The following is a 27,921-nucleotide window of genomic DNA, read 5'->3' on the forward strand; positions in this document are numbered from 1 at the left end:
ACCGTTTCTTGTTTCAACCAGTTCTTATCGATTTAATCGCTGGTCACTTCATTTGGTCATTGGTCATCGTTCAGAGACAAAAGTCAACTTGGATAATCGGTTACATCAGTTGGCAATCTTGATCTGAGTAAATGGTCAGTTGGGAACGGTCAATTGGTTAATTTACTTATTTACTTAAAATCGATCTCTCGGACAGAATAAGAAGCAATCGATTAACCCAGTAAAAATATGAGATACAGGAGAAAAAAAACGCATAAGAAGATCAAATTAATTTCAGCAATTAGATTTTATTACCACAAATTGTATTACAAGTATAAGGTCAATCAATGTAAATACAAAAATCGTGCTAACTTTTTGTTTTGGTGATTATCCACCCACACCACCCTCGCTTAGTGATTATCCACACACCTCACCCTCCGTAGTGATTATCCACTACCTCATCGTCTCTTAGTGAGTATCCAACACCTCACTATATCTTAGTGATTATCCACCCATATCACCATCTCTTAGTGATTATCCACACACCTCACCCTCTCTTAGTGATTATCCACACACCTCACCCTCTCTTAGTGATTATCCACCCATATCACCATCTCTTAGTGATTATCCACACACCTCACCATCTCTTAGTGATTATCCACACACCTCACCCTCTCTTAGTGATTATCCACACACCTCACCCTCTCTTAGTGATTATCCACACACCTCACCTTCTCTTAGTGATTATCCACACACCTCACCCTCTCTTAGTGATTATCCACACACCTTACCCTCTCTTAGTGATTATCCACCCATATCACCATCTCTTAGTGATTATCCACCCATATCACCATCTCTTAGTGATTATCCACACACCTCACCCTCTCTTAGTGATTATCCACACACCTCACCCTCTCTTAGTGATTATCCACACACCTCACCCTCTCTTAGTGATTATCCACACACCTCACCTCTCTTTGTGATTATCCACTCATATCACCCTCTCTTAGTGGTTATCCACACACCTCACCATCTCTTAGTGATTATCCACACACCTCACCCTCTCTTAGTGATTATCCATACACCTCACCCTCTCTTTGTGATTATCCACTCATATCACCCTCTCTTAGTGATTATCCACACACCTCACCCTCTCTTAGTGATTATCCACACACCTCACCCACTCTTAGTGATTATCCACACACCTCACCCTCTCTTAGTGATTATCCACACACCTCACCCTCTCTTAGTGATTATCCACACACCTCACCCTCTCTAAGGGATTATCCACACACCTCACCCTCTCTTAGTGATTATCCACACACCTCATCCTCTCTTAGTGATTATCCACACACCTCACCCTCTCTTAGGGATTATCCACACACCTCACCCTCACCCGCTCCTTCTCGCTTTCCATTTCTTTAAATGACGTTGGATATCATCCATCGGGGTGCTCTGTTGGTGGTATGAGGTGAACGTACTTTATTTGATTGAGTTATAAATTTATGAAACAATATATTAATAATGTTCTAAAAGTCAGGCCTGGGCTGAGAAAGTCATTGCGTTATTATTAAAGGGGAATATTTTGAAACCATTACAGGTATTGAAATACATTGACATATGAAGAGTATATGAGACCCAAATTCAACCAACACTATTGGTCTATATGTGATACAGGTTACTGTCATGAACAGCCTCCCACTGACAAAATCTCATTCCATTTTGATTTGAGAAATATCATTTTTCATAGCTGTCTGGGGGGTCATCACTTCTGGGGGGGGGTCATCACTTCGATCTCCGTCATTGTAAGCTTAGCATGGTATTTTGGTTTGCGTCTCTTTTGATTCATCCTTTGAGAGGAAACATTAGCCTAACATTAGCGTGTACATTACTACGTGGAGCAGTTGTGCGAATCCCAGCAGGATCCAACAAACGCATTGATAGGTAAATTCACGTTCAAACAAATGATTTGTCTTTAGCTAGCAGTAGCATGCAGTTGATTTAAAAGTGTAGGCCAAATATATAATTTTGTGACAGTGTTTTTATCGCCTGCGTATCAAAAACGTCCTTGTATTTCAGTTTGTAATTCTATAAATAACTTCATAAACCTTTGCACAAGATACGCTATCTAATTATACTAACAGTGCCGGAGCACAATGACATGTGCAAGGTTTAACCTGCGGATCGTTTACACAAGGCTAACGATATCTATTAGTTTATAAAAGTTCATCGCTTTGTATCGACTCGCGTCGAACAAGCATGAATAGCCGGAACTTTGATGTCATCCTTCGTTACTACCCGACTACTGAATATTCAAATATACATTGTACTAATTAAAAATAACTTAAGGAACAAAATTATTTATGTAGACGGGTAAAAATCATTGCTATCCGTGTTCCCATATATAATACTAATCATAATGGTCAAGGAGAAATGATCTTGAACAGTTGAATTCTCCCTGGTCCAATGATGATGTTTGTTGGTTTGTATAAAGTTATAATGGAAGAGCAATTCACTGGAAATAAATACCCACACTGCACAGTGTTGCCTATAACGATTCACGTGTCTTATACTGTATAAAGTCACCCAAGAAAGTAGATTAATGGGGACGAAAACTAAAGAACTTGATCCACTCGCGTAGCCTGTACTCCCCCTACCACCCTGTGACTGCTACAATGCGATGCGGTGTTAGCTATATGTAGGCTAACTACAATCAATTAAAATGTATTTCAGAACAATTTACGTCATTGGTGCTTTTTTAGCTTCCAGAAGCAAGTCGTGCATTCTGATCAAGGATTTACTTAATTCTTGGAAAAAATCCAGAGAATCTGTCTTCTCGCAGTCTTTGAAGCTGATGACGAGGATGAAAAAACTGTAACATGAAAATAGAAGGTATTAAGAACTTACGTGATTACTATGTCTCTCTTTCTCGTATTTATTATTCATGGTTGCTCAAAAGTCTCGTAAATCAATTTAATAATTGATATTGATGAATTTTCCGAGGGTTATCTAACTTAAAATCCCATGAAATAGTTCATTATAGACGAAAAGTAAACTTTCATATGAGATCATGAAAATTCATGTATTATAGTTTCAAGATTTTCACCTAGTAATGTTCGCACGTGCTTAGCACTAACATAGAATTCAGTGTATCCGGGACGAAATCTTGAGTATCTAATTGAATTCATTCACTCATTAGCCTTTATTAGATGAAACAATGATTTACACTATAGAGATAAGCATGAACCATGCGTTTTCATAAACGTTGCAACGTTTACTGGAATAGATACTCACTCTTCTTTGCATAAGTTATAGAACACTGAGTAACCATCTTCACGCATCGGAACCACTCCCCCAAAAGTCCTGTCATAGCCCGTCAAACTGGTTGAGAGTACAAAGTTAGCGTTTCCACCGCTGTAAACAGTGTTCATAAAAAATAACGAATATTTAAAGATCGTCATGATGCTGTTAGGACAGGGTAGCACTACCGGCAGCAATGATTCATTTCATTTCATTTATTTTGTTTTCACAACATGCATTTAAATGTTTACAAATATCAAATGACATAAAAGTAGTATACATGAAGTGAAGAAAGCGGAACAATAAACCCTTGCGGGCTTGACGGGGTGCTCCGCTCCCTAACAACACTGTGAAAGATATATTTTGATATATGATACAATTACATACAAATAGGACATTTGATATATGATACAATTACATACAAATAGGACATTTGATATATGATACATGTGGAATTCGTTCGTAATTACAATGTGGCGTTGCATAATGAACATATTCCAAGATACGAACCTTCGTGTGTACAAAGGGTCTGTGAATATGTCTGGTGTATCAATACCCATTTCCATTGACGTCAAATATAACCCTAATAGATGTCTGTCGATACCCTTGGCTTGAAGCGCATCGGAACCCAACAAACCCTGTTTGAATGTTGCAGTACGCAGTAAATTCATTTTCTCATTGACCTAAGGATCCAAAACAAAAGAGCAGCCTTGTTAACATTTGAGAATATCAGGAGGTTCTGGTACCGGAAGGGTAATGAAGACTGTATTGTGAACGCTAGCGTACTCACGATCAGATCTCGCAATCGTGATCTGTAAGGAATCTGACCCCGCAAGGGCGATCAAGACCGTAGTGTGAACGCTCAGGGGATCATGCGGTTTGAGATCTACGGTTTGCTGCCCTCGTCACCTCCACATAAACCCACGCTGGCAAACGAACTGTAGTACCATGTATACCTAGCTTCTTTCTTTGTAAACTATCATCGCGATCTTTATCTGCTAATTGCGTAATGCTCTCGTTCGACGTTGATCCACTAGGCTCAAATGTGAACAGGTCATAGGTCAGCTTTAATACAGGCTCTACGAGGGAAAACAACTGTTGACAACTTTTAAAATGCATTGTAAACATGTCATTGGAGTTTTCTGTTTTTCGTGAAGAGTGATGGTTTGTGCATATATGACACATCGTTTTGTTAGAAGAACCTGTAATGTTTTCAGAGTCTTTCCGCAAAAAAAAAAAATGAACGAAAGGCAATGGAAACGTATAAAATATTCAATTGATTATTCTATTTTATAGAAAAGTACCAACAGTAATAACCATAAATCACATCTCCGTTAAGACCAAAATATTGGTCTACGCTAAAACTTCAGTTTTAGTTGATGTAGGAGTGTTCTGCTTCTATATTTACTTTATATAATCATTGCCTTTCAATCAACTGTTATGTACTTTACTGTGTTTGTAAAGTTAAACTAACCGTTACGTCCTTGTTGTTCATAGCTTTACACCAATTGACTGCTTCCTGTGTGGTACTGCGGACAGTTTCGGTCCTCCCGTGATAAAATGAACGGGTTGTGGCAGTCTCGTAACAGGGGGCTGGTCTGTTGTAATGAAATTATATCATGAATAAACATATATGATAAAAAATATTTAAATTCTATTTGTACATAGCATTTTAACATATTGCCATAAAACGGAATCTAAACTTGTGAATTTTAGTTTTAATCGAACAAAAATGACAAATTTGTTTACCGATAATAAAAAAAATGTAGGTAAGCCTTTAGATTGTGTTGCATCTGGGAAACTGACCTAATGGCCTGTTGTTAGATTAAGTAGTCCAGTCACTTTTATCGATGAGCCTCATATGATGAAATCATTGCCTGTTATGTCTACAATGAAACAAGCTTAGTTTTGTGCTCAATGCGACCCATCTTTGACGATAAATCTGACACACACAAATGGGCGTCGGAAGGGGTGGTAGTGGAGAGGGCTGTTGCCGCATTGAAAATCAAGGAATAAAATAAAAAACCACATAGTGATAAAAAATATGGATGTTTAGATATAGGCTCACTGTACGAAGAGCAGTAAACCAAAGTATAATCTCCCGATCAGTGACGTGCTCCATATAGCAATCTCTGAATACTCAAACTATTATAAGTTTGTACCATACAGATACGAAGACCGCGAACTAGTCGCATTATTATAATTTATTAATTGTATACTTACTCATGAAGAGTAACAATGGGTGTAAATTACAGATTTTCACTTACTTTCCATACTTAGTGTAGTACGCCAGTTGAATTGCCAACTGGAAGAAAATATCAGGATGTATCCTCTGCTCCTTGGGAAAGTTTCGACCAAACAAAGTGAAGAATCCAGGACACGGATCAATTCTCTCTGCCTGTCAAAAAGAGCAATTAAAACAAAACCAATTGGTAGTAAGTTCATTATCTGAATATGCCTCTGAAAAACACCCATCTAGAACGGAAACCCCATCATCTGCCCCCCCCCCCCCCCTCACATTTCTAGTTGACAGCCATTTTGTTTAACATAGGAAGTGGTTTGTTGACAGTTTATCAACTTTATCATAAGAACCTGCGTAAGTGAAATTGCCTAAAAAGGATCTTTCATAAGTGCAGATTGGTGTTTTGACTGGGGGTGGGGTGGAGTGAGGTGAGGTGGGGTGGTAAACGGTTCGGAGGAACTCTACAAAGTAATCGATAAAAGCAATCGAAGCGTAAAGTGACAGGAAATGAAATATATTAATATTGCCTAAGTATGTAGTAAAATGGCGTCACAAGAAAACTAATGAAAGAGATGTGTTTTGGGCTAGGATCATCCGGTTTAGCTAGCATATAACGGGACTGAGGGGACAAAACGCACAAGGACAAATTTCCTACATTTTTCTTGTAAGTTTCAGCTGCATGAACTTTGGCCTCCTCTATCTTGTCATCCAAAGTGAAGATTATTTCTTCCGGTTTGATTTCGTCTGATTGCACATTTGGCGTTCCCTGAATGAGTACAAAACCAAATGAAGTTAGCTAGTTTACATGCATGATTTATCAATTCAATTCATGGTTCGGTACAAGAAATACTGAACAATGTCAATTGTTTAATACCACATTACAATATATTAAAACTTCCAATGAGATTTTAACCCGTAGTTTTTAGTTGGTGAAAAAAAAACATGATGTTTTTCCTTGACCAACAGCTTGGTAGAACTAGGATTCTTTTTACTATAGCTAAAAGTTTCAAATGTATTGTTTTTCAAATAAATGAAGCATAACATTAATTGTTTGTAGTTGTTTACTCATTATTGTACCTCTTTTGTGAAGTACCGTAGTGTTTACCTACCAGCCAATCTGTCTTTGATGTGATGATAACATTATCGACCCATCGTTCCATTATGGCTGCAACAAACCCGTCATAAGGACAATGCTGCAAAACATGAAGAAAAAAAGACAGCTAAAGTAGGAAAATGAAGAAAATATCCGATCACAGGCCGAGCTTTCTTAGAGACATAGAGAGATTTCATTCACATAACTCACAACGGTGACATTATTTATTGTAAAAGAAACGGAATATTAATATTTGTAAATTTTGTACCCAGCTTAACTGTCTCCGCACAATTATAACACGTGTATTATGTATGGACAATCATAGATCAGCCTATGCGTTCACATGGTCGTACTCAAACGTTCCTGCGTATTAATCCACTTATAATCGAGATCATTAACCCGTAATTTTCAATTTCTTTATTCCAGTATAAATTATAACATTTATAAATAGGACACATAAAAATGATACATAAAAGACGTAAACATGTACAAAAATGAAAGCATGAACAAAAACAAGAAATAAGATAGACGATTAAAAGTTTTAAAGATTAAAGATTAAAAGGATTATAACAGAGATTCTAAGAACCCATTTTGAATATAAATGGCTGCTCTGTAGATAAATGAGTTCTTAAAAAGCATAATTCTAAAAGATGGCAAGATAGTAGGATTACGTAGATTGTACTTGCTGGTTCTATTGCACAGAGAGATCAACTCTGAGTGAAGTGGGTGATCTTTAGAACTATGTATATTCTTAGCTAGTCTTATGAATTCATTTTTAGCAGCAGTGTTTACTTTACTAACAAGGCTTTCATAGTCGAGATTAAATATTTTGGAGCAGTATCATGTTGTAATCATGCCGCTCACCCGGCGAAACCAGTGCATGGATGACTAGAAAATACATCGCTACCAGCTAACTGGCGGCGCTGTGGGCGTGAAGCAAGTGGCGTATTTTGCGCCCTGGACGAAGCTAGCAACTGTTGCAAACAAGAAGAAAACAGACACCTCCGGCACCAGAACACGCAGCGCTATCGATTTATATATATATATATATATATATATATATATATATATATATATATATATATATATATATATATATATATATATATATATATATATATATATATATAATACTTACGTCTCCTATGCACCCGATACCGCCATTTTCGAAGTAAGCTACTGCTGTTGCCTTATCGAACCAACGGTCATGCGCATTTTTTCCACTCATCGAAACTCGGTATCCCTGAAAAGAAATATATAATGCTTATAAATTATAATGATATCAACACTATCAAGTATGATATGATATTTCAGTAACCGTGGCCTCGTGGTTATGTCAACACGTTTCACTATGATATGAGCATATAGTATCAGCTCCATAATGACACAATATTAGCATGGAGTGGTGGTAGCTCCATTACGCTGTAAATATCTTACCATGATGTGAGCACGTACGGGTACATATTTATAAACTGGGCATGGATCAGTGATTGTGTAGGCTGCATAATATACACGAGAGTTGTACTTACGTCACGGATATCTTTTATACACTCATTGTCAAGATATGCAGCAATGATACATGACTGGATGGTTTCCAAGTTCTCTGCATTCTGCTCGTCAAGTGATGCTAAATGTTGATGAGCCTGGAAAAGGATCGACAAGTAGGTATCATTGAGCCTAAGTTATAGTAAAACTTATCATTGTAGAATTGCGGATATAAATTGAATATTGGTACATAAATAATTACTTTCCGAGATGTCATGGCTACTCTGGTACATTATCGTTATTCAATGAATACAACAATATCTTTATATTAATGAATACACGGTCGAGACTCTAACTTTAAGGGAACCGAACGGGCGAAGCGGAACTGCCAGGAATGATCACATCACACTTTTGAGCATTCAATAAGCTCCAAGTAATATAGAAATAACGGATACAGGGTAGCTAAGGAATAGCATGGTAAAGATGTCATTAAGGTTTTGTCTCCACCTATCTTCAGATACACGTTATTTCCAGCCTGGACGTTTCCCAAGACTGTTACACTGAGTCAAAGACATATTGACGATTTCTGCCTTATTTACGTCACATTGTAATATATATTATAAACTAATGTGGACCAATGACCAGATAAATGAAAAGCATATACATTAAATGAATAATATAACATTAATTAATCATTGAAATATATTACTTACATTAGCCCAAGACTTCCTATCATCGCCGGTTAGAATGCCAATTCCCTGACCTTTGATCTTTGACTGGCTTTTAATGTAAGTAAGCTGTCTACAGGACAAAAGATATTGAGACACATTGTTTTCAATAGTAGATTTGTATGCCGGGCTTACACGAATTGTAAATCTCACGGCATAGAGAATGCGTTTTACTATGAAATCGCGTATATAAGTCTCGATAGCAATGTGATCTTCAGAACATGTTACACTATTTCAATTCCTCTAGTTCTTCTGCTAACACCCCCCGCCCCACCCCCTCTCATCAGAAATATCTTCCTAGCCCTCTTGCATGTGCATTGATGTTAAATGCTAAATTTCGTTGTTAAGCCTAAATTAGCCACAGCGTTCCAGAGACCATTACCTCTGAATCTCGCGTGACCCGATCTGATTCCCGTTCTTGTCCAGTATTTCCATCTTGAAGATGTGACCATTACAGAATACAGCGATGTGTGTAGGACAAGGACCCTCACTTTCTGTAAAAGTAAAATTGAATTAATTTAGTTTTGGGAAAGACGATGCAAAAGAAGCATGGTAATGCTGCGTGAAGCCATCCAACAGCTTTCTGAGCTGATTTTTAGAAATTGTTTAGTATTCTAAACTTGATACCAAAAGAATATATTTGATTCTAGTTCCACTATAGTCAAAGCAATGCTCGGGGTTAGTCCTAACAATTTCTCATCAGTAACATTCATTTCTTATACACTTTTTTTCTGGTAACAATGTCTGGATAAAGTGTTCAATTTGAACGAATGCAATCTTATTTTGAGTTTAAGGCTCGGTGAAATTTTCGACTTAGCACAAACAATATATTTCAATGTTTACTGTCCTGCTCGCTTACCTGTCTTGAAGTATGACACGATAGTGTCCTTCGGATCCCCTGGAATGCGCGATGTGCAAAATATACGCTTGTTTTGATTCATTGAGGTAACGGTGCCTTTACGATCACGAAGAATCGGTATTTTCTCACTATGTAAAAATTGGTATGAAAAAAAAAAGGAAAGATCATATTTTGAAGGTGAATGAAGAAAACAAATATATATTCAACGAAAAAACTACTTCATAGTGCTGCATGTGAAAGTCATACTGATACATACTGATGTATACTGATGTATACTGATATAAACTGATACATACTGGTATACATATTGATATATACTAGATGGAACGTACCTTCTGTGAGCAAGAAAGTATTTTGAATATCCATATATACTTTGTGCTGCTCGTTTCAGTTGCGTTCCTTCACCCACTGGCCAGAAGCTATAATTTATTTGTCCATGTGCAATCATGTTACCCATAACGCCCATAGGGCTTCTGTTCTGCAAGTAGGCGGCATTTTCCCACCAAGTTTCCAGCTAAAAAGAAGAATGAATTCAGCAATGTTTGAAAAAGACGAAGGAGGAAAAGAAGTGAATATGTCATTATTCTATTCTGTTACTCCCTCCCGAAATACCCCCCCCCCCCCCACTCAAACTAAGCTGAAGAAAGTGTACCTCAGTTTGGTTTTCTTTGAACATAAAGTAAATACATTTAGGCATTGGAGAAGAGCGAGTACCTTCTTTTTAATGTAGGTCTACAACGCATGTTGTTTCTGAAACTCTTATGTTCGTATTGTATGTATATGTAGCTGTAGATTGGCAAACCACTTCGATTGGTTAGTCTCTGAGGTTTCATTCCTCAACAGGAACAATAGATACATAAATGTATAACCAGCCTTCAAGCAAATACTTAAAGCCTTGTCATTCCCATTGGGTTATGGTTACTTATACAACAGTATCTTTCAGTCTTACTTAGAGTTTATTTGTTACGAATTATTAACGTCACTACAGACAATATTTGCCCACCAAGGTTAATTAGTGATGAAGTTTGTTTTATATGCAAACCCGTTTGCTCATGTTTATAACATCGATCAACAGCGTCTGGGTAACTAACAGGTATCAAGATTTCAGGCATCAGGTCTGTAGTGTATATAAGTATTTATAAGTAAGCAATTCAGGAATTATACTATCGATGATTAAAACAAATTGTGTCACTTCCATGCATTCTTCTCTCACAGTTGAGAGCAAAGCTTACTAATGTTACACTGGTTGTTCTACCGCTAATGCATTTATTAAATTTCTTCTTCTTTTATCTCATGGCTATTTTTATAGCATTAGACAACTTACCCAGTTTCTGCTACCTTTGGCTTTTTCAACCAACTTTTCTTGGAGTTGCTTCCCAACGCCATTTTGAAATTCTTCAATGATTTTCTTGGTCTTCTCGATCTCTTCATGTGTGGCAAAGACTTTCACTGTAGACAATTGATTGATTAATTGATTGAATTGTTGGCTGAGAGGTGTGTTCATAGTTTGATTAATTGAATTGTTGGCTGAGAGGTGTGTTCATCGTTTGATTAATTGATTGATTGATTGAATTGTTGGCTGAGAGGTGTGTTCATCGTTTGATTGATTAATTGATTGAATTGTTGGCTGAGAGGTGTGTTCATAGTTTGATTAATTGAATTGTTGGCTGAGAGGTGTGTTCATCGTTTGATTAATTGATTGATTGATTGAATTGTTGGCTGAGAGGTGTGCTCATCGTTTGATTGATCGATTAATTGATTGAATTGTTGGCTGAGAGGTGTGTTCATCGTTTGATTAATTGATTGATTGATTGAATTGTTGGCTGAGAGGTGTGTTCATTGTTTGATTGATTGGAAAATAATTCATTGTCAGTAGTCTGAATATATTGATTGGTCATAAAACTATGTATCAGTTATAGATGGTTGGGTCTGTAAATGGCAAGACATATGAAGCAGTCTTCCTATTACTACTACTACTACCACTGCCACTACTACTACTAGTAGTACTAATACTACAACGACTACTACTACTATTACTACTACTATTACTACTACTACTACTACTTTTACTTATACTACTACTACTACTACTGCCACTACTACTATTACTACTAGTAGTACTAATACTACAACGACTACTACTACTATTACTACTTCTATTACTACTACTACTATTACTTATACTACTACTACTGCTTCTACTAATATCATTACTACCACTACTACTACTAGTACCACCACCACCACTATTAATACTAGTAGTACTAATACTACAACGACTACTACTACTGTTACTACTACTATTACTACTACTACTATTACTACTACTATTACTTATACTACTACTACTACTACTGCTTCTACTAATACCATTACTACCACTACTACTACTAGTACCACCACCACCACTATTAATACTAGCAGTACTATACTACAACGACTACTACTACTATTACTACTACTACTATTACTTATACTACTACTATTACTTATACTACTACTACTACTACTACTGCTTCTACTAATACCATTACTACCACTACTACTACTACTACTACTAGTACCACCACCACCACTATTACTACTAGTACCACCACCACTACTACAACTACTAATACTACTACTATTACTACAACTACTACTAGTACCACCACCACCACCACTACTACTACTATACTAGTACTACCACTACTACTAGTACCATCACCACCACTACTACCACTGGTAAAGTTACAATATTCTATATCAGCGTTTACAGAAAATAAACATTTTAATACAAGAAGAGGAAACATAAAATATTGAAGAGCATGTGGCGTGATAATGTTATATTTATACTATATCAAATCTTCAGCCTTGTTTGTGAAGTACCATTATTTCTTGGTTCATTTGTGTAGACTGCATTGTGGCGATGTCTTATATAAGATGGTAGTTGGTTGGTCTTTCCCATTGAGTTTCAATGTTATTTCATGATTTAAAGATAAGATCCTAACAAAGATTATTGTTGTTTTTCTTCTGCAGGGGTTCGAAGCTACGGCATTTTAAGATATTTCTTGTTCTATTGTAGCCAGTGTCATTCAGCCTGAAGGTTGAGACAATGACATACCAATATGATTTATTAAATATTTCAGTTTACTTTAAAGTTGGATGATTTCATGTATAAAGTCTAAACTCTAAAGGTTATCATTCATAACGAATAACAATCAGTATCTCCATATGTCAAATCTGTCTGCATACGTGGCATTTTGTTTGTATTATGTTATAAATTAGCTTATAATAGTACTTCAAAACGTTTGACAGATTTAGTAGGTGGTATACGTGTTACCCTAGCCCTGAATTTGCCCGTAATGTGTACATTATACAGGTTTGTTTTAGCACTTCCAAAATATGGTGCCGCTACTGTCTGGCACAGATGAACATCCCCACCCACCCACCCCACCTCATCCCACCCACCTCATACCTACCTCACCCCATCTCACCCCACCCACCTCATACCTACCTCACCCCATCTCAAACCGCCCCACCTCATCCCATATATGTTATAATGATATTCCAAAATGATGACGTGTTCAACATTATACGGGAAGTGTTTTCTGCGGTGAAAAGCTTACTTTCAACAAGAAACCATTAAAAATAAAACAAAGGGAATCGAAAATATTTCATCTCCTATTGGCGTTATAGCATTATTCATTTACAAATTGGCAGCCATGTGACATAAAATTTAAAACAATGAAATGTATGAAATTTAGACATGAAATTTTAACGATGATAACTCCCAAGAATGGGCATTTGTTAATGAGAATAATTCTATCATGTGAAATTGAGATATGGTTAAGTTAAGTTAAATATTTAAGAAAAAGATTTATATTTGATTGGAATAATAAGGCGACACGTTGTCGTGATTAACGGTAACCCACAATTCTGGTTGCGGATTATGGAATACTATAGAGCTGAATAGCTGCTGAAATATTACGTTTGGCTTCTGCTTAATTCTACCTGTCGTTTCAGGACATGTAGGTATACAAGGGAGGTTGATGAGGTTGAATCCCGATATAGCAATACATTTATCATTGCTACGCCAACAAGTGATTACCACTTCCAACTATATTTTCTATTTTTGTCTAACTTTGGTGATATTGAAACAACCTTGATCACTTATGCATTAATTCTCGTGGAAAAATAAACTGCACACTTTAGCAAGGCATTCGAAATGTAATTTTGAAAATAAACGAAATATGCAGCCATACGTGAGTTTGACACTTGCGGTCATTAGTAATACGTAATTCAATGTTAGTATGTCATTATCGCATTTACGTTCATTGTTAGTATGTCATGTACGTTCACTGTGTCATACATGATCCAACCCTACGAGTCACGCTGGGGAATTTACATTAATATATCTTACTCACCAGAGTCTAAATACTTTTGCAGAGTCTTGTCTAATTCAGGAACCGGAAGTGACGGCAGGGTATCTTCAAGCCCAAATGTTCTTTCTGTTGCCAAATTATTATTCATGTTGACCTACGAAAAGTTCAAAGAAATGAATCATGTGATGAGCACTTGTATGAATTATTGGAAATACATGGAATGCTTATTCTCGAGTTTACAATAATTTGATATAAAACTTTGCAAAATCAACTTAAGATACCGAAGAGGATATAATATGACAGAGCACATCTTTGTTAAATTTCAGTAAGCTACGTGTTTAATGTAGGCCTACATCTAAAGATTCAGTAAATACATGGATATCTTATTAATATAAAATACTTACTATACGAGCACAACAATTGCTGCTGCCTTGACTACGTTCCCTTCTGAGTTGTGCCCTTCCTGTGTTTAAATATCTAGTAACAGTCTTATCTTTTAATACGTAACATTTTTTTCCCTATAAGAATGAACGAGTGAATGAATGTTTAAATTGACGGCAATGTAAACACGTATATGTAACGTTTGAAATATGTTGTGTACTTTGGAATATACAATATTGTAAGTTTCGTAAAGGTAAAATTCTGTTACTTTAGGCTACAGATGTCTTATTTACGACCCGCGCGGAAAATTCGGGACAAACTAAAACGAATGACAGCGAATGACCGAATGACAATTGACTTTGTACAGGGTTAATTATCATTTGCGAATGACAGCGAATGACAACGAATGACAACGAAGGACAGTGTTTAGAAGAGATAGAATGATTAACGGAGTGGAGTAAATGCGGTTATTGGTTTTCTGCGCAAAAACGATTTGAGGAAAATCGCATGTTACGTGGTTGCAGGGTTTGGTGTAATTTACAGATAGAAACTACAGGGAAAGTTTTTGTGTGGGAATGCACTTGCGTGCTGTGCTTTTTACCTCTGTAGATAGAAAGATAACTGAAGCCGTTTCAAGATTATAGTATTGTTAGTTTCTAACATTTAATATCGGAAAAATTACGTTAAATTTACTTTTTAAAACAGACCTACAATTTCGCTTACTATAAGGTGCGTTTTTATCTTGTCCGTATACTTTACTAGATCTAGATACCCACGAAGTCTGAACTGTGATATCCGGTTGAAGCAAGTGTCTGTGCTGTCATTACTGTCATTCGTTTTAGTCAACGCAATTTTTTAGTGTGTACAACATATTGTCATTCGTTATGTGTAACGCAATTGTCATTCGTTTTAGTAACACCCGGAAAATTCCTATGGATCCCGTGAAGAATTTCAAAATCCTATTAATGCGGCTCGCGGAACCTATTATATCGGAGCCATGTTTCATTAACCTTAAATCGGTTGAATTAACTTATTTCACTACCCCCCTTCCCCACCCCACCAATATCTTCTCAACCACAAGTTGGTGTCCCTATACTCTCTTCATAATCTTCTTCTTCATCTAAACGAACACATAGGAGCACATAGCAAGTCATGAAGACTTATCATCTCAAGGAATCAATATGTGTAAAACTTCGAGTAGGATTCTAGCTTAAGTCAGGGCCAGTATAACCGTCCAACCTTAAGGCAGGTTTTATGCTGTTGTGTTAAATTAACAATATGTAAGACACAATTAATCTTTTGCATGGCATTACTGGATGTTCATGAATAAAACATATATAACTATGGACTAGTTTTATGATATAGTTATAATTAGTTTACAGTCACTTGCTTGGTACAGGGCTTTGTTCCAAAGAGGTTATCACCAGATCATGAATGCTATTATGCCAAGCTTTTATCTTTAGAATATAGACTACAGCTTAATTAATTGTCATTAATAAGTGAAAGGAGGGTAAAGTAATTAAAATCGAGTTTGTGAACATTTCTCTTGATCCACTGAAAGTGCCATCAGAAAAGGGAAGTAAGTTTGTAAGGCGCTGCAGTTCCTTGTAAGAACCACCCGAAGAGATGATGTTTACAACAATTCAACAAATTAATGACAAACAACTCAAGTAAGTTTGTATATTTCTTTCTTCTAGATTTAATTCAAGGTTTACATTCATATGAAGAGGACTATTAAGTTTGAACAAAGTATTACAATTGAATAAAATACAAATGAACAGAAGAAATCCCTGGAATAGAAATAATCTTTCTCAATTTATGATCTATGGACAGAGTGATATCATTTGGAGCAATTGATAGAAATTAAGAAAATGGGTAGACCTTCTAATGTTCAGTAAGTATTTTTCCAAACATTCATAACACATTTTGCTCGTTACATAGAAAATTCTTCTCTCAAATAAGTTTACCACCCTTCACAATCTACGAATGATTTGTTGGGTAAAAAACTCCAGCAAACTGAATAATTTTGAGACATTTTCGCAATTTTTTAACACATAAGAAAAAAAAAGTTGCTAATGTGACACAACAAGAATTTAAGCTACTATCAATTTGGAAAGTCATTTTCTTCTTTGATCACTGTTCAACGTACTTCAATTATACATGTAATACAAGAGATAAATAACAAGATTGTTTAATTTAATATCAATGGAATGAAACCCAGAGAAGAGAAAGAATGACTTCATAGAAAATCATGATTCAAGCACATGTGCAGTTGTGCTTCTTCTGCTTCAACAACAACAAGTTTAAATGTAGCTTCAATTGAAATAAGGGTTGCTTTTAATTTTGAAAGTCATTTTCTTCTTCAGTTGTATACATATTGCACTTTAATCAGAAAAGTAATTCAGGGGATAAACCACAAGATTGTTTAATTTAATATCGATATGTTTATCACACAGTTACTATCATATCTGCAGCTCAAAGGTCAAGTCTTACATTAGAAATTTAAAGACTCCATTCAAAGTCCAAGTATATATAGTAACAATCTATTAATTAACTTGAAGCATGCGCTACGTGATAGATGGTAATCATTCTTAATTTAGCCACAATTGTATTAGTGAATCGTAGACTATAAATCAATCCATGTTCTAATTGCTTTCATACAGACTTGTACTAACTCCTTAAAGTTAAGCCCTTTTTCTTAAGCCCCTAGTCCTCCACCCTGTTAGACTCTCATTAGGCTAGTGCCCTCCCCCTCTATTAGGACCCCTAGTACTTCACCCTGTTACACTCTCAGTAGGCTAGTGCTCCCCCTCTATCTTAGGACCCCTAGTACTCCACCCTTTTACACTCTCAGAAGGATAGTGCCCTCCCCCTCTTTCTTAGGACCCCTAGTACGCCACCCTGTTACACTCTCAGTAGGCTAGTGCTCTGTGAACTGATACACTTATACAAGTGTATTTCTAAAGGTAAGTAAATAAGTGAAGCCAAACAGGTGACGATTGCCTTCTGAGTCTATTTTCTTTTGGCTTTATGAGATATGGATGGACACTTCACCTTCAACAGGTCATTATAAATGTGTAAAAGAATCAAGTTATACCAAATATACCAAGAACTGCTCATGCATAAGAAAAATGTCTTTTACTGAAAAGAAAACCTAAAGGAACTTCAAAGTTTACATTCTGTGACAACATTCTGCATTCGTACAAGAGATTTGAACATCTCCTCAAAGAAAATGTTAGAGCTTGTCTCTGGACAAGTCTTGTAGCTGAAGATACTCAAAGCAAAACTGTATGGGAAAAGAGAAAAAAATTAAATTAAAAAACAAAGACTAAACAGAATAAACATAATCTGTGGTTTTCATTGAATGAAACTTTCTCAATCTCATGCACTCTTGAAACCTTCTCTGGTGGTGATGGTTGTAGTGATGGTGGCAGTGGTAAATGTATACAGTAGTGGTGTTAGTACTACTAGTGGTGGCAGTCATGGTGGCCGGTATTTGTCATGGTGGTGTTGTGGTGGTGGTGATGGTTGTAGTGATGGTGGCAGTGGTAAATGTATACAGTAGTGGTGTTAGTACTACTAGTGGTGGCAGTCATGGTGGCCGGTATTTGTCATGGTGGTGTTGTGGTGGTGGTGATGGTTGTATTGATGGTGGCAGTGGTAAATGTATACAGTAGTAGTAGTGGTGTTGGTGTTAGTACTAGTTGTGGTGGTGGTGGAAATGGTAGTAGTGATGGTGTTTATAGTGGTAGTTATGGTGATATTGATGTTTGTGGTGTTGGTGGTGGTAGAGTGTGTTATGGTAGTCATGGTGGTATTGATGTTTGTGATGTTGGTGGTAGTATTAGTGGTTGTGTTTTTAGTGGTAGTTATGGTGGTATTGATGTTTGTGATGTTGGTGGTAGTATTAGTGGTGGTGTTAGTGGTGGTAGTCATGGCATGGTAATGATGTTTTTGGTGATGGTATAACACTTGAAATGTCACAAATCTGTGAGAGCTAGCAATGTATTGTAATGCACTTAACAGAGAGGCATACTGATTCAACTTTTGTTCCTAAAGTATATCATAAGAGCTGTTTGAGATCCAAAGCTCTGAATAAATCTTGTCGGAAATCAAAATGACTAAATGACTTTCAACTTCAAATTACACAAGATCAGCTGGCCTATAATCTTAAAATCATCTGAGTAACTCAAACCAATGTATAGACAAAGCTGTCTAGAGTTATAAAATAGAAAATATTGACAAATCCATAACATATAGTTTACATAATGATAGACATCAGGAATGACATTCATGTAAATGGCAGCCTTTTATCTATGCTGGCGTAAAAACAAAATATATAACCTTATTTGTTATCTGTAATCATGTAGAGACACAATACAAATTCATATAATGAATGAAAACTAAGATGTTAAAACTGAATGTTTGTTTGTTTGCTTTAACATAAACAACTTGTTGCAACAATTACTATCAGATTGATGCCAGTTTGTGGTGGCTTATTTTATGCTCAAGCAGGAACAGTCTTTGTTACATCTCATTGTTATACTCTGGATTCCAAGTTTTTGCTCAATTTAGTGAAAATCTTTCCATACTTGATGTCCCACCTCCTCTTTTTTTTTTCTATATTATTTTTTTGGGAATGAGAGGGAAAAACTCCATTATATAGGGTGACATCCTTACTGGCCCAGTGCAAACAATGAGAGGGGGAAAACTCCATTATATAGGGTGGCATCCTTACTGGCCCAGTGCAAACAATGAGAGGGTCAAAACTCAGTTATATAGGGTGACATCCTTACTGGCCCAGTGCAAACAATGAGAGGGGGAAAACTCCATTATATAGGGTGGCATCCTTACTGGCCCAGTGCAAACAATGAGAGGGTCAAAACTCAGTTATATAGGGTGACATCCTTACTGACTCAATGCAAACAATGATAGAGGGGAAACAAGGCTCTTAGATGTACTGTTCATGAATGACATGATCAAAAACTATTGTGCAATGTATACTTACATCCAAATAATAATAATATCCAAATAATAAATTGCATTTTATTTGGACTGCAAGTTATTAGTTATGCTTAAGATAAACATATAAAATGATCTTTCATCTTTACTCAACCGGCAAAATATAATCCTAATTGCTGTACATGATCTCACAAACTCTATTTATTCCTGTACTGGGTTATATGATATGAAATAGATAAGCAGAAACAAAAATAGATCACTGAGTTAATTAATCAGGCAAATAAACAAACTATAATTAGGCCTTGTCATCAAGACTCTTGACTTATAGTTATTATTAAGGGCTAAGATTAGAGACACCATGATAACATAATCAGCACACAGTACCAGCAGGTTTAGCCCTCTATAAATGTACAAGTTCAAGGCTGTTGCATGATTGTAATATGCCACACATGTCAGTTCTGTATAATTGAGAGCAAACGGCTTCCTTTGCAACAAAGAATGTAGTTCCAAAGGAAATGCACATTCTTGTGATTTGCTCTTTATCTTCTTCTTAATATGGGGGTTCAGATGATTTCATTTTGGCCTTATGTCCGTAGTTTTTATGTGCTTGTCACTCCTTTCACCTGTTTTAATGTGTTGAACCTAAACTTGGATCAATATTTCACTGACATAACACTTACAAGGATCTGATATGTGCGGCGTTGAGGTAACAAGCTCGACACACCATGTCATTGTCTTCTTAAAGTAAATTGACACCAGTCAAAGTCATTCAGCCACTTTCATTGAAACAACCTTTCAATTTTTTCTTTTAATTTTCCATTGCGTTGATCCTCTTTAGCTTGGTGCCCAATCTTTGCAAATTTCGAGGAAGATGATTCTTTTGTAGATCTGTAGATGCAACTTGTTCCTCAACAGTACAACTGTATGAACAAACAGTGCATGTAGAAAACTGCACTTTTACCTGATAATTAAGTCGATGGTTGATGTATTGAATCAATACCCTCCTGTGTCTCAGAAGGCTTTTCTTTCCCCTGTTACTACCTTAAAGTGAGTGAAGAATCGCGCACAAAGAAATAACTGACCTAGTTTTGAATGAGGTGTAACAGAAGTGTTAGACACCACCATCGATCCCAGCAAATACACACACAGCTTGCTACCGTCGGTAATAAGACACTAGTGTACAGTCAGTACAAACAGCTGCGGTCAATACCCACAATACAGTATACATAGCAGCGATGGACATCTCAGGTCCAGATAAATGATAACAAGGTCTCACGTTTCCTTACTGTCTGCATTTTCTAGCGACAAGAAAAAAACTTCACTTGCAAGCAACTTGCAAGTAACTTTTTTCAGAGAGCGGCACGCCCTTTGTTGCGAGTCTTCAGTGCCTGTAAGGTCTGAAACAAACTTCAACAAACTCATCCTCCTTGATTCTTGACTTAGTCTTCATTTTCTTTATTTCTTTTGTTGTGTTTATATAGTGTAATCTAAAATGTGATTGTTTTCTCATGAGAACAACTGGGATCAAGAAACTGACAACCCCTTGACCCTTTCTCAACTTGTTCATTCTGCTACACTGAAGTTCCAAGTGCATGACAATTACCCAAATTCATTCTGAGGAAATGTCTTTGATGGCAAATATTACACAGGAGAGAAAATCTAGAAAATCCTGTTGCCTCAGCAAGTTACATGTGAAATCTTTGGATACATGCTTCAGACTTATAAGCTGATATCGTAAAACCAAAGTTACTTTAGTAACCTTAATATAGAGCAAACATGTATTAGTAGTTGCATGCAAAGACCTCTCTTTAGAGTATATAGTAAAGTCAAATAGGCCATGGAAAGAATTTAAAATACAAATGATAGAAAAATTGATAATTAACTGACATATTTTGGATGAAGACTTACTCTTCTTTGCATAAGTTATAGAATATTGCATATCCGTCTTCCTTCATAGGAGCTACTCCGCCATTGCCTGCCCAGTATTCTAAAGACTGGTAGACAGGACAAAGTTACCACCACCACCACTGTCATCCAAACAAAGAAAAAAGAAAGAATGATTGAAGGAAAACAATCACATTCACAATCATTACATGTTCTTCCAGTTTCTTCTTATTCTGACTAACCTTTTAGCAAAGGATGTATCAGTGAATATTTCTGGGAGGTCATACCCCTCTTCTTCTGATACTGCGTAAAGTCCAAGTAGATGCCGGTCACAGCCCTGTCCTTCCATTGCTTGTGAACCTAGCACCATGTGAGCGGTCACTGCTGCCCTCATCAAGTCCAACTTGTCTCCATTCTGCAAAGGAGAACCATGGACCATGGATAATGAATCCAACTTCACAGCAAAATGTGAAGAGTCTTACCCACAACAACATCTCCTACAGCAAATTTAGGCTAAGGGAGAAATTTAGCTATGAGATGAGCCCCTCCATTTTCCATTCCCTTATTGCATGTGTAGGGATTCACAGTACATGTATGTCTAATATTTTAAAACATGGAAACTTTTCTCACAAAACATGACAATTTATTCGACCATCATTTTTCAATTTATATGTATCCCATCATGCAATATACTTCCCATCATGCAATATACATCAGCGGATTAATAAAGTGTTAATCCACAGGTTACATGTCTAGCGCCATAACTGACAAATTGTTACTCTCGGCAAGTCTAATAGTAAATACTTCCATAGCACATCCAAGCTTACACCTATTTACCTTCATATATGCAACCCTGGGCAGACGTTTATAATCAATTAAAGGGACCGCTTGTAATATCCTTTATCCCCCCCCCGCCCCAACCCCCTTTATCTCCTTGGATTTATGTATTTATGTATTTATTACATTGTACTATTAAATTGAAAAAAAATTATATTGTGATGACACTTCAAACAGCATAACTAACACAAGCCAGGGAACAATGAAATGGAGCAATAAGTTTTAGATAGTAGATGGAATGTAAACAATAATGTAAATATGATTCTAATATATTAATTGGTAAAACAAACTTTAACTAACAATATTTTCCAGCTTTCATATTTCTTTCAAAGAACTATTATACATGATCAACTGAACACATGATCTATCTTTGAATGACTGCAAATAAATCATCCAGATTACTTTTAAGTAGAGTATGAAGCAACTTGCAACCCTCAGTGATTGTGCTTGTTGTCAACATTAATTGATAAATACATAATTAAAGGAAAAATACAAGAGAAGCAAATTATTCAAATTTTATGTATTTGAAGGATTACTCACTGTTGCTGCTGGGTGATTCATTGCCTTGCACCAATCTGCAACCTCCGAGGAACATGTTCTGATGGTTGCTGTACGCCCATGGTAAAACTGTCTAGTGGTGGCAGTCTCATAACATGGACCAAGCCTGCTTACAAACAAACAAACTTGTCAAGTTTTTGTTTTATTTTATTTGTTAAAGGTTTTTTTGTGTGTTAATTTCATTAGAAATTTATATTTTACTCCATCAATGTACTTTTTAGGCACATTGAAACAAACAGTTTAAATGGTTTAAATTAGGTTTAAATTAAATTCCTTCAAATACTTACTGTATATTACATAGCCAGGTGCATATGAGAGGACAGACTGCTTTTAAGTATTATAGGTCAATGCTATTTTACCCAATAAACAATTAAAGCAGAAGGTATTAGTAGACTTACTTTGAATGTTTTGTGAAGTATGTTAGTTGTATGGCCAGTTGCATCCACCCATCTGGATGGAAACCACTATTCTTGACCCAAACTCTCCCATATAATGGAAAGCAACTGCAATAAACATCACATTTAGCTGCCTGCAACAAAAAAGAAGAATGTGGAATTAACTAGATAACAGACACAAATTAATTTTCTAGTTTAGTCAACCTAATTTTCTGTCATCTCCATGTATGCCTGACTTATACAAAAAAGAAGCAAAGTAGCAAGTCAAAAATGAAATCAAATGGTGCTATAAACATATTTCTTTTATCTCTTTATATTTTATTCGTTGTCTTGCCTAAGTATAATTGAGCATTCAAACATATTTAAATATGTGAAAGACAGCTTAATAGTTATTAAGTTCATTGTGACTTTGCATTACCAAAGCAGTTGACAGCAAGCTAGAAGAGAATTTGGAAAATGAAGTAATGATGTAGTAACACTGTAGCTGAAGTAGGCTCCTTGTCTAAACCAGATAGCTATAGAAACAGCTAGATAATATATGTAGAACACTATAGCTAGCTCCCTGTCTAAACCAGGCAGATATAGAAACAGCTACATATTATATGTAGAACACTATAGCTAGCTCCCTGTCTAAAACCAGGCAGCTACAGAAACAGCTACATATTATATGTAGAACACTATAGCTAGCTCCCTGTCTAAAACCAGGCAGCTACAGAAACAGCTACATATTATATGTAGAACACTATAGCTAGCTCCCTGTCTAAAACCAGGCAGCTACAGAAACAGCTACATATTATATGTAGAACACTATAGCTAGCTCCCTGTCTAAACCAGGCAGCTACAGAAACAGCTACATATTATATGCAGAACACTATAGCTAGCTCCCTGTCTAAACCAGGCAGCTACAGAAACAGCTACATATTATATGCAGAACACTATAGCTAGCTCCCTGTCTAAACCAGGCAGAACACTATAGCTAGCTCCCTGTCTTAACCAGGCAGCTATAGAATGGCTAGATAATATATGTAGAACACTATAGCTAGCTCCCTGTCTAAACCAGGCAGAACACTATAGCTAGCTCCCTGTCTAAACCAGGCAGATATAGAAACAGCTAGATAATATATGTAGAACACTATAGCTAGCTCCTTGTCTAAACCAGGCAGAACACTATAGCTAGCTCCCTGTCTAAACCAGGCAGATATAGAAACAGCTACATATTATATGTAGAACACTATAGCTAGCTCCTTGTCTAAACCAGGCAGAACACTATAGCTAGCTCCCTGTCTAAACCAGGCAGCTATAGAATGGCTAGATTCTTTTGATAAATATTCAGCACAATGACAGAACTTCTATGTGATGAGATCTGACCAAACATGATTTATAGATTCTGGCACTAGCATTGTACCAATGTTATCCTCAGTGGCGGCGCCAAGGGGGGCTTGGGGGGCTTTAGCCCCCCCCCCCACTGAAGTATTCAGCCCCCCCATTAGCCCCCCCAACTGAAATAGGCAACAAAAAAAAAACCTCATTGAAACAATATAGCCTACCCAAATTTTGTCAGCCATAACGCAGTGCTACAATGGTCAATGGAAATGTTGATGAATTTTTCACATGATAATAGTCAGTGACTCAGTTGTGGTGCAGGAAGCCTTGTTTTGGTGACTGATAAAAACAATTCAGAATCCAGCTTTAACCGCGTGTGCGTTTCACAAACAGCGTGTATACAGACTAAAACAGGAGTTGTGTCAGAGAGCGCGATATAATAATTGAGCAAAGGAATTGGATCTTTCACAGCCGGTAATATTTTAGTGATACGAAAACTGTGAATTGGTATCTTCCATTCTAATTTGACTAAAGTTACTCACAAAAAAATGCATATTTTTGGAGAAATTTTCAGGTGACAAAAGCCTCGCTAAATGCCACCATTTTGCATGTAGGCCTTTCCAGGATTGGGAAAAAATTCAAAAGGGGGAGGGGGCACCCCCTCCCCTTATACCCCTCCCCCAGGACGGCGATCACTCAATCTTGTAAGCCACCCAAAAAATTGGCTCAGCCCACCTTAGCCTCCCCAACTAAAAATTCCTGGCGCCGCCACTGGTTATCCTGTTTAATATATTCAAACAACAGCTGATAATACACCCAGTAATTGTGTAAAACTGGCTTAATTTTGAAATATTTTGTACTTGTTGATTTATTTTTTCTGTTTTTTTTCCAGATAGCAAATAGAGATAAGATGGACATATGGAAACTTATATTCAATAACAGGATATACGATTGTAAGCTAGAAATATTACCAGTAAATATCACAAACTGTAATTAAGCTCATCATTGTGCATACCAAAGCCAAACGATAATTTATCATAACTAAAGCAATACTTGAATCTTATGAATAATTTTGCAAGAAAAGTTTGTTTAACACACTTAGAAATAATTTAATTATTGTTTTACACCATGCATTTGTGTATAAATAATAGTGTGAACCTACCAACTTTACATAGGTATCTTTGACATGTATCTGTGCCTGCTTGACTTTCTCATCTATTACAAAGAACAGTTCTTGTGGTACTGCTCCATCAGTCCTAACATCTGGTTTACCCTGTTAGTTCACATCAAAGAATAATAATAAACAGCGATGAACAATCCAAACGTATGCATGTTCTATTTCATTGCAAAACTCATCTTAAATATAATACACAAATCAAATAGAAATCTTACGTGATATCTCTGTTTTGTTTGCGTTTTTGTTTTGTTCTCAGTCCTCATCATGTTGTACAATGTCACATAAACCATTCCTGGAGTTTGGAATGTAGCTGCAGGGAGATGTGTTTATTAATCATGTCTTAGTCCATATGCATGCAGCAATAGCAAACTATCTCACCCCCCCCCCCTCTACAATAATGGTGAATACATTTATATTGCCAATGTCACATAAACCATTCCTGGAGTTTGGAATGTAGCTGCAGGGAGATGTGTTTATTAATCATGTCTTAGTCCATATGCATGCACCAATAGCAAACTGTCTCACCCCCCCCCCTCTACAATAATGGTGAATACATTTATATTGCCAATGTCACATAAACCATTCCTGGAGTTTGGAATGTAGCTGCAGGGAGATGTGTTTATTAATCATGTCTTAGTCCATATGCATGCACCAATAGCAAACTGTCTCACCCCCCCCCCCCTACAATAATGGTGAATACATTTATATTGCCAATGTCACATAAACCATTCCTGGAGTTTGGAATGTAGCTGCAGGGAGATGTGTTTATTAATCATGTCTTAGTCCATATGCATGCAGGAATAGCAAACTGTCTCACCCCCCCCCCCCCCCTCTACAATAATGGTGAATACATTTATATTGCCAATGTCACATAAACCATTCATGGAGTTTGGAATGTAGCTGCAGGGAGATGTGTTTATTAATCATGTCTTGGTCCATATGCAGGCACCAATAGCAAACTGTCTCACCCCCCCCCCCCCCTCTACAATAATGGTGAATACATTTATATTGCCAATGTCACATAAACCATTCCTGGAGTTTGGAATGTAGCTGCAGGGAGATGTGTTTATTAATCATGTCTTAGTCCATATGCAGGCACCAATAGCAAACTGTCTCACCCCCCCCCCCCCTCTACAATAATGGTGAATACATTTATATTGCCAATGTCACATAAACCATTCATGGAGTTTGGAATGTAGCTGCAGGGAGATGTGTTTATTAATCATGTCTTAGTCCATATGCATGCAGCAATAGCAAACTGTCTCACCCCCCCCCCCTCTACAATAATGAATACATTTATATTGCCAATGTCACATAAACCATTCATGGAGTTTGGAATGTAGCTGCAGGGAGATGTGTTTATTAATCATGTCTTAGTCCATATGCATGCAGCAATAGCAAACTGTCTCACCCCCCCCCCCCCTACAATAATGAATACATTTATATTGCCAATGTCACATAAACCATTCATGGAGTTTGGAATGTAGCTGCAGGGAGATGTGTTTATTAAGCAACTTCATTTATTGGATAAATAATATACTTCTTCATTGCCGGCATATAAAATCTTGCACAAACACAACTCGAAAGCGGAAAGCCATTTCTATATTCATGTTATTTCCAACGAAGGTGTAGTGGTTGTCATTTTGTCAGGTTGTAATAGAAGAACACTAGGTCTGTGTTCGATTCATATGTTTACAGCAATGCAGAAATGTCTTTCAAGTTGTAACAAAGCTAAAAATCGTTGCTGCAAGGGAAAGGTATTCTCACTCGTTACCAGTAGCGTCGAGAGCCAATTTGGACCTCGGGGACACTGGTGTCTCTTGGACTGTAACCCCCCCCCCCATTCCCTCTCGTCAGGCCTTTACTTTACTTTGTGCTGTTTTAACTTTGTATCTTGTGTATTAAATATTATTGCAAAATGTCTACTTCGGATATTGGTCGCATAGATAATGAGTGACAGACTAAGTTAATCTATGACGGTCACGGGTGCGGGATTCGGCAAGATGTTCTATTGACAGACTGAGTTAATCTATGAGGCCTCGTATTAACTTGGAATTTATCCGATCACCTCCTCGAATTCATTTGGAAGTTCAAGTCGTCTTTAACTTTTACTTACTGTTCCAAATGGCGGAGTGATTATTGTCTTGTCACTCCCAGAACAATGGAACAATTGTCCTTATATAAAAATAAGCAACTGTTAGTTTTAATATAAAACCGAAATAAAAGAACGAGTTCAAGAAGAAACGCATTTAACAAGAGAGTAAAAGCGTGACTTTATTTGTTTATTGCATATTATAAACAAGATTTGTAATGAGCAACGTTTAAGGGAGTTGTTATATGGAAGAGAATTCTCA

General features: G+C 36.7%; 2 protein-coding genes across 3 annotated transcripts; both read right to left on the minus strand.

The window, feature by feature from the left end:
• Window positions 1-457: 457 nt before the first annotated feature.
• LOC139959028 (peroxisomal carnitine O-octanoyltransferase-like) lies at window positions 458-14,755 on the minus strand. The gene is made up of 16 exons (XM_071956552.1): window positions 14,455-14,755; window positions 14,093-14,204; window positions 11,011-11,135; window positions 10,019-10,200; window positions 9,687-9,814; window positions 9,210-9,321; window positions 8,813-8,900; window positions 8,144-8,257; window positions 7,753-7,857; window positions 6,631-6,714; window positions 6,177-6,287; window positions 5,547-5,677; window positions 4,754-4,877; window positions 3,790-3,962; window positions 3,274-3,393; window positions 458-2,851 (listed from the first exon to the last, which is right to left on the minus strand). Exons 2-16 carry the CDS (start codon window positions 14,196-14,198, stop codon window positions 2,719-2,721), a joined length of 1,836 nt encoding a protein of 611 aa, XP_071812653.1. The 5' UTR covers window positions 14,199-14,204; window positions 14,455-14,755; the 3' UTR covers window positions 458-2,718.
• Window positions 14,756-16,123: 1,368 nt separating this feature from the next.
• On the minus strand, window positions 16,124-25,891 carry LOC139959035 (peroxisomal carnitine O-octanoyltransferase-like). 2 transcript variants are annotated; one of them, XR_011789946.1, is made up of 6 exons: window positions 25,553-25,890; window positions 23,071-23,201; window positions 22,655-22,778; window positions 21,520-21,692; window positions 21,302-21,420; window positions 16,124-17,717 (listed from the first exon to the last, which is right to left on the minus strand). XR_011789946.1 is itself a non-coding variant. In XM_071956564.1 (5 exons), the coding sequence occupies exons 2-5, from the start codon at window positions 23,112-23,114 to the stop codon at window positions 21,381-21,383; spliced, it is 381 nt and encodes a 126-aa protein (XP_071812665.1). In that variant the 5' UTR covers window positions 23,115-23,201; window positions 25,553-25,891; the 3' UTR covers window positions 19,087-21,380. The 2 variants fall into 2 exon arrangements, 1 of the variants encoding a protein (XP_071812665.1); XM_071956564.1 differs by lacking the exon at window positions 16,124-17,717 and having other exon boundaries at window positions 19,087-21,420; window positions 25,553-25,891.
• Window positions 25,892-27,921: the final 2,030 nt, after the last annotated feature.

This window comes from Apostichopus japonicus, chromosome 18 (assembly GCF_037975245.1).
Source record: "Apostichopus japonicus isolate 1M-3 chromosome 18, ASM3797524v1, whole genome shotgun sequence".
Lineage (NCBI taxonomy): Eukaryota > Metazoa > Echinodermata > Holothuroidea > Aspidochirotida > Stichopodidae > Apostichopus > Apostichopus japonicus.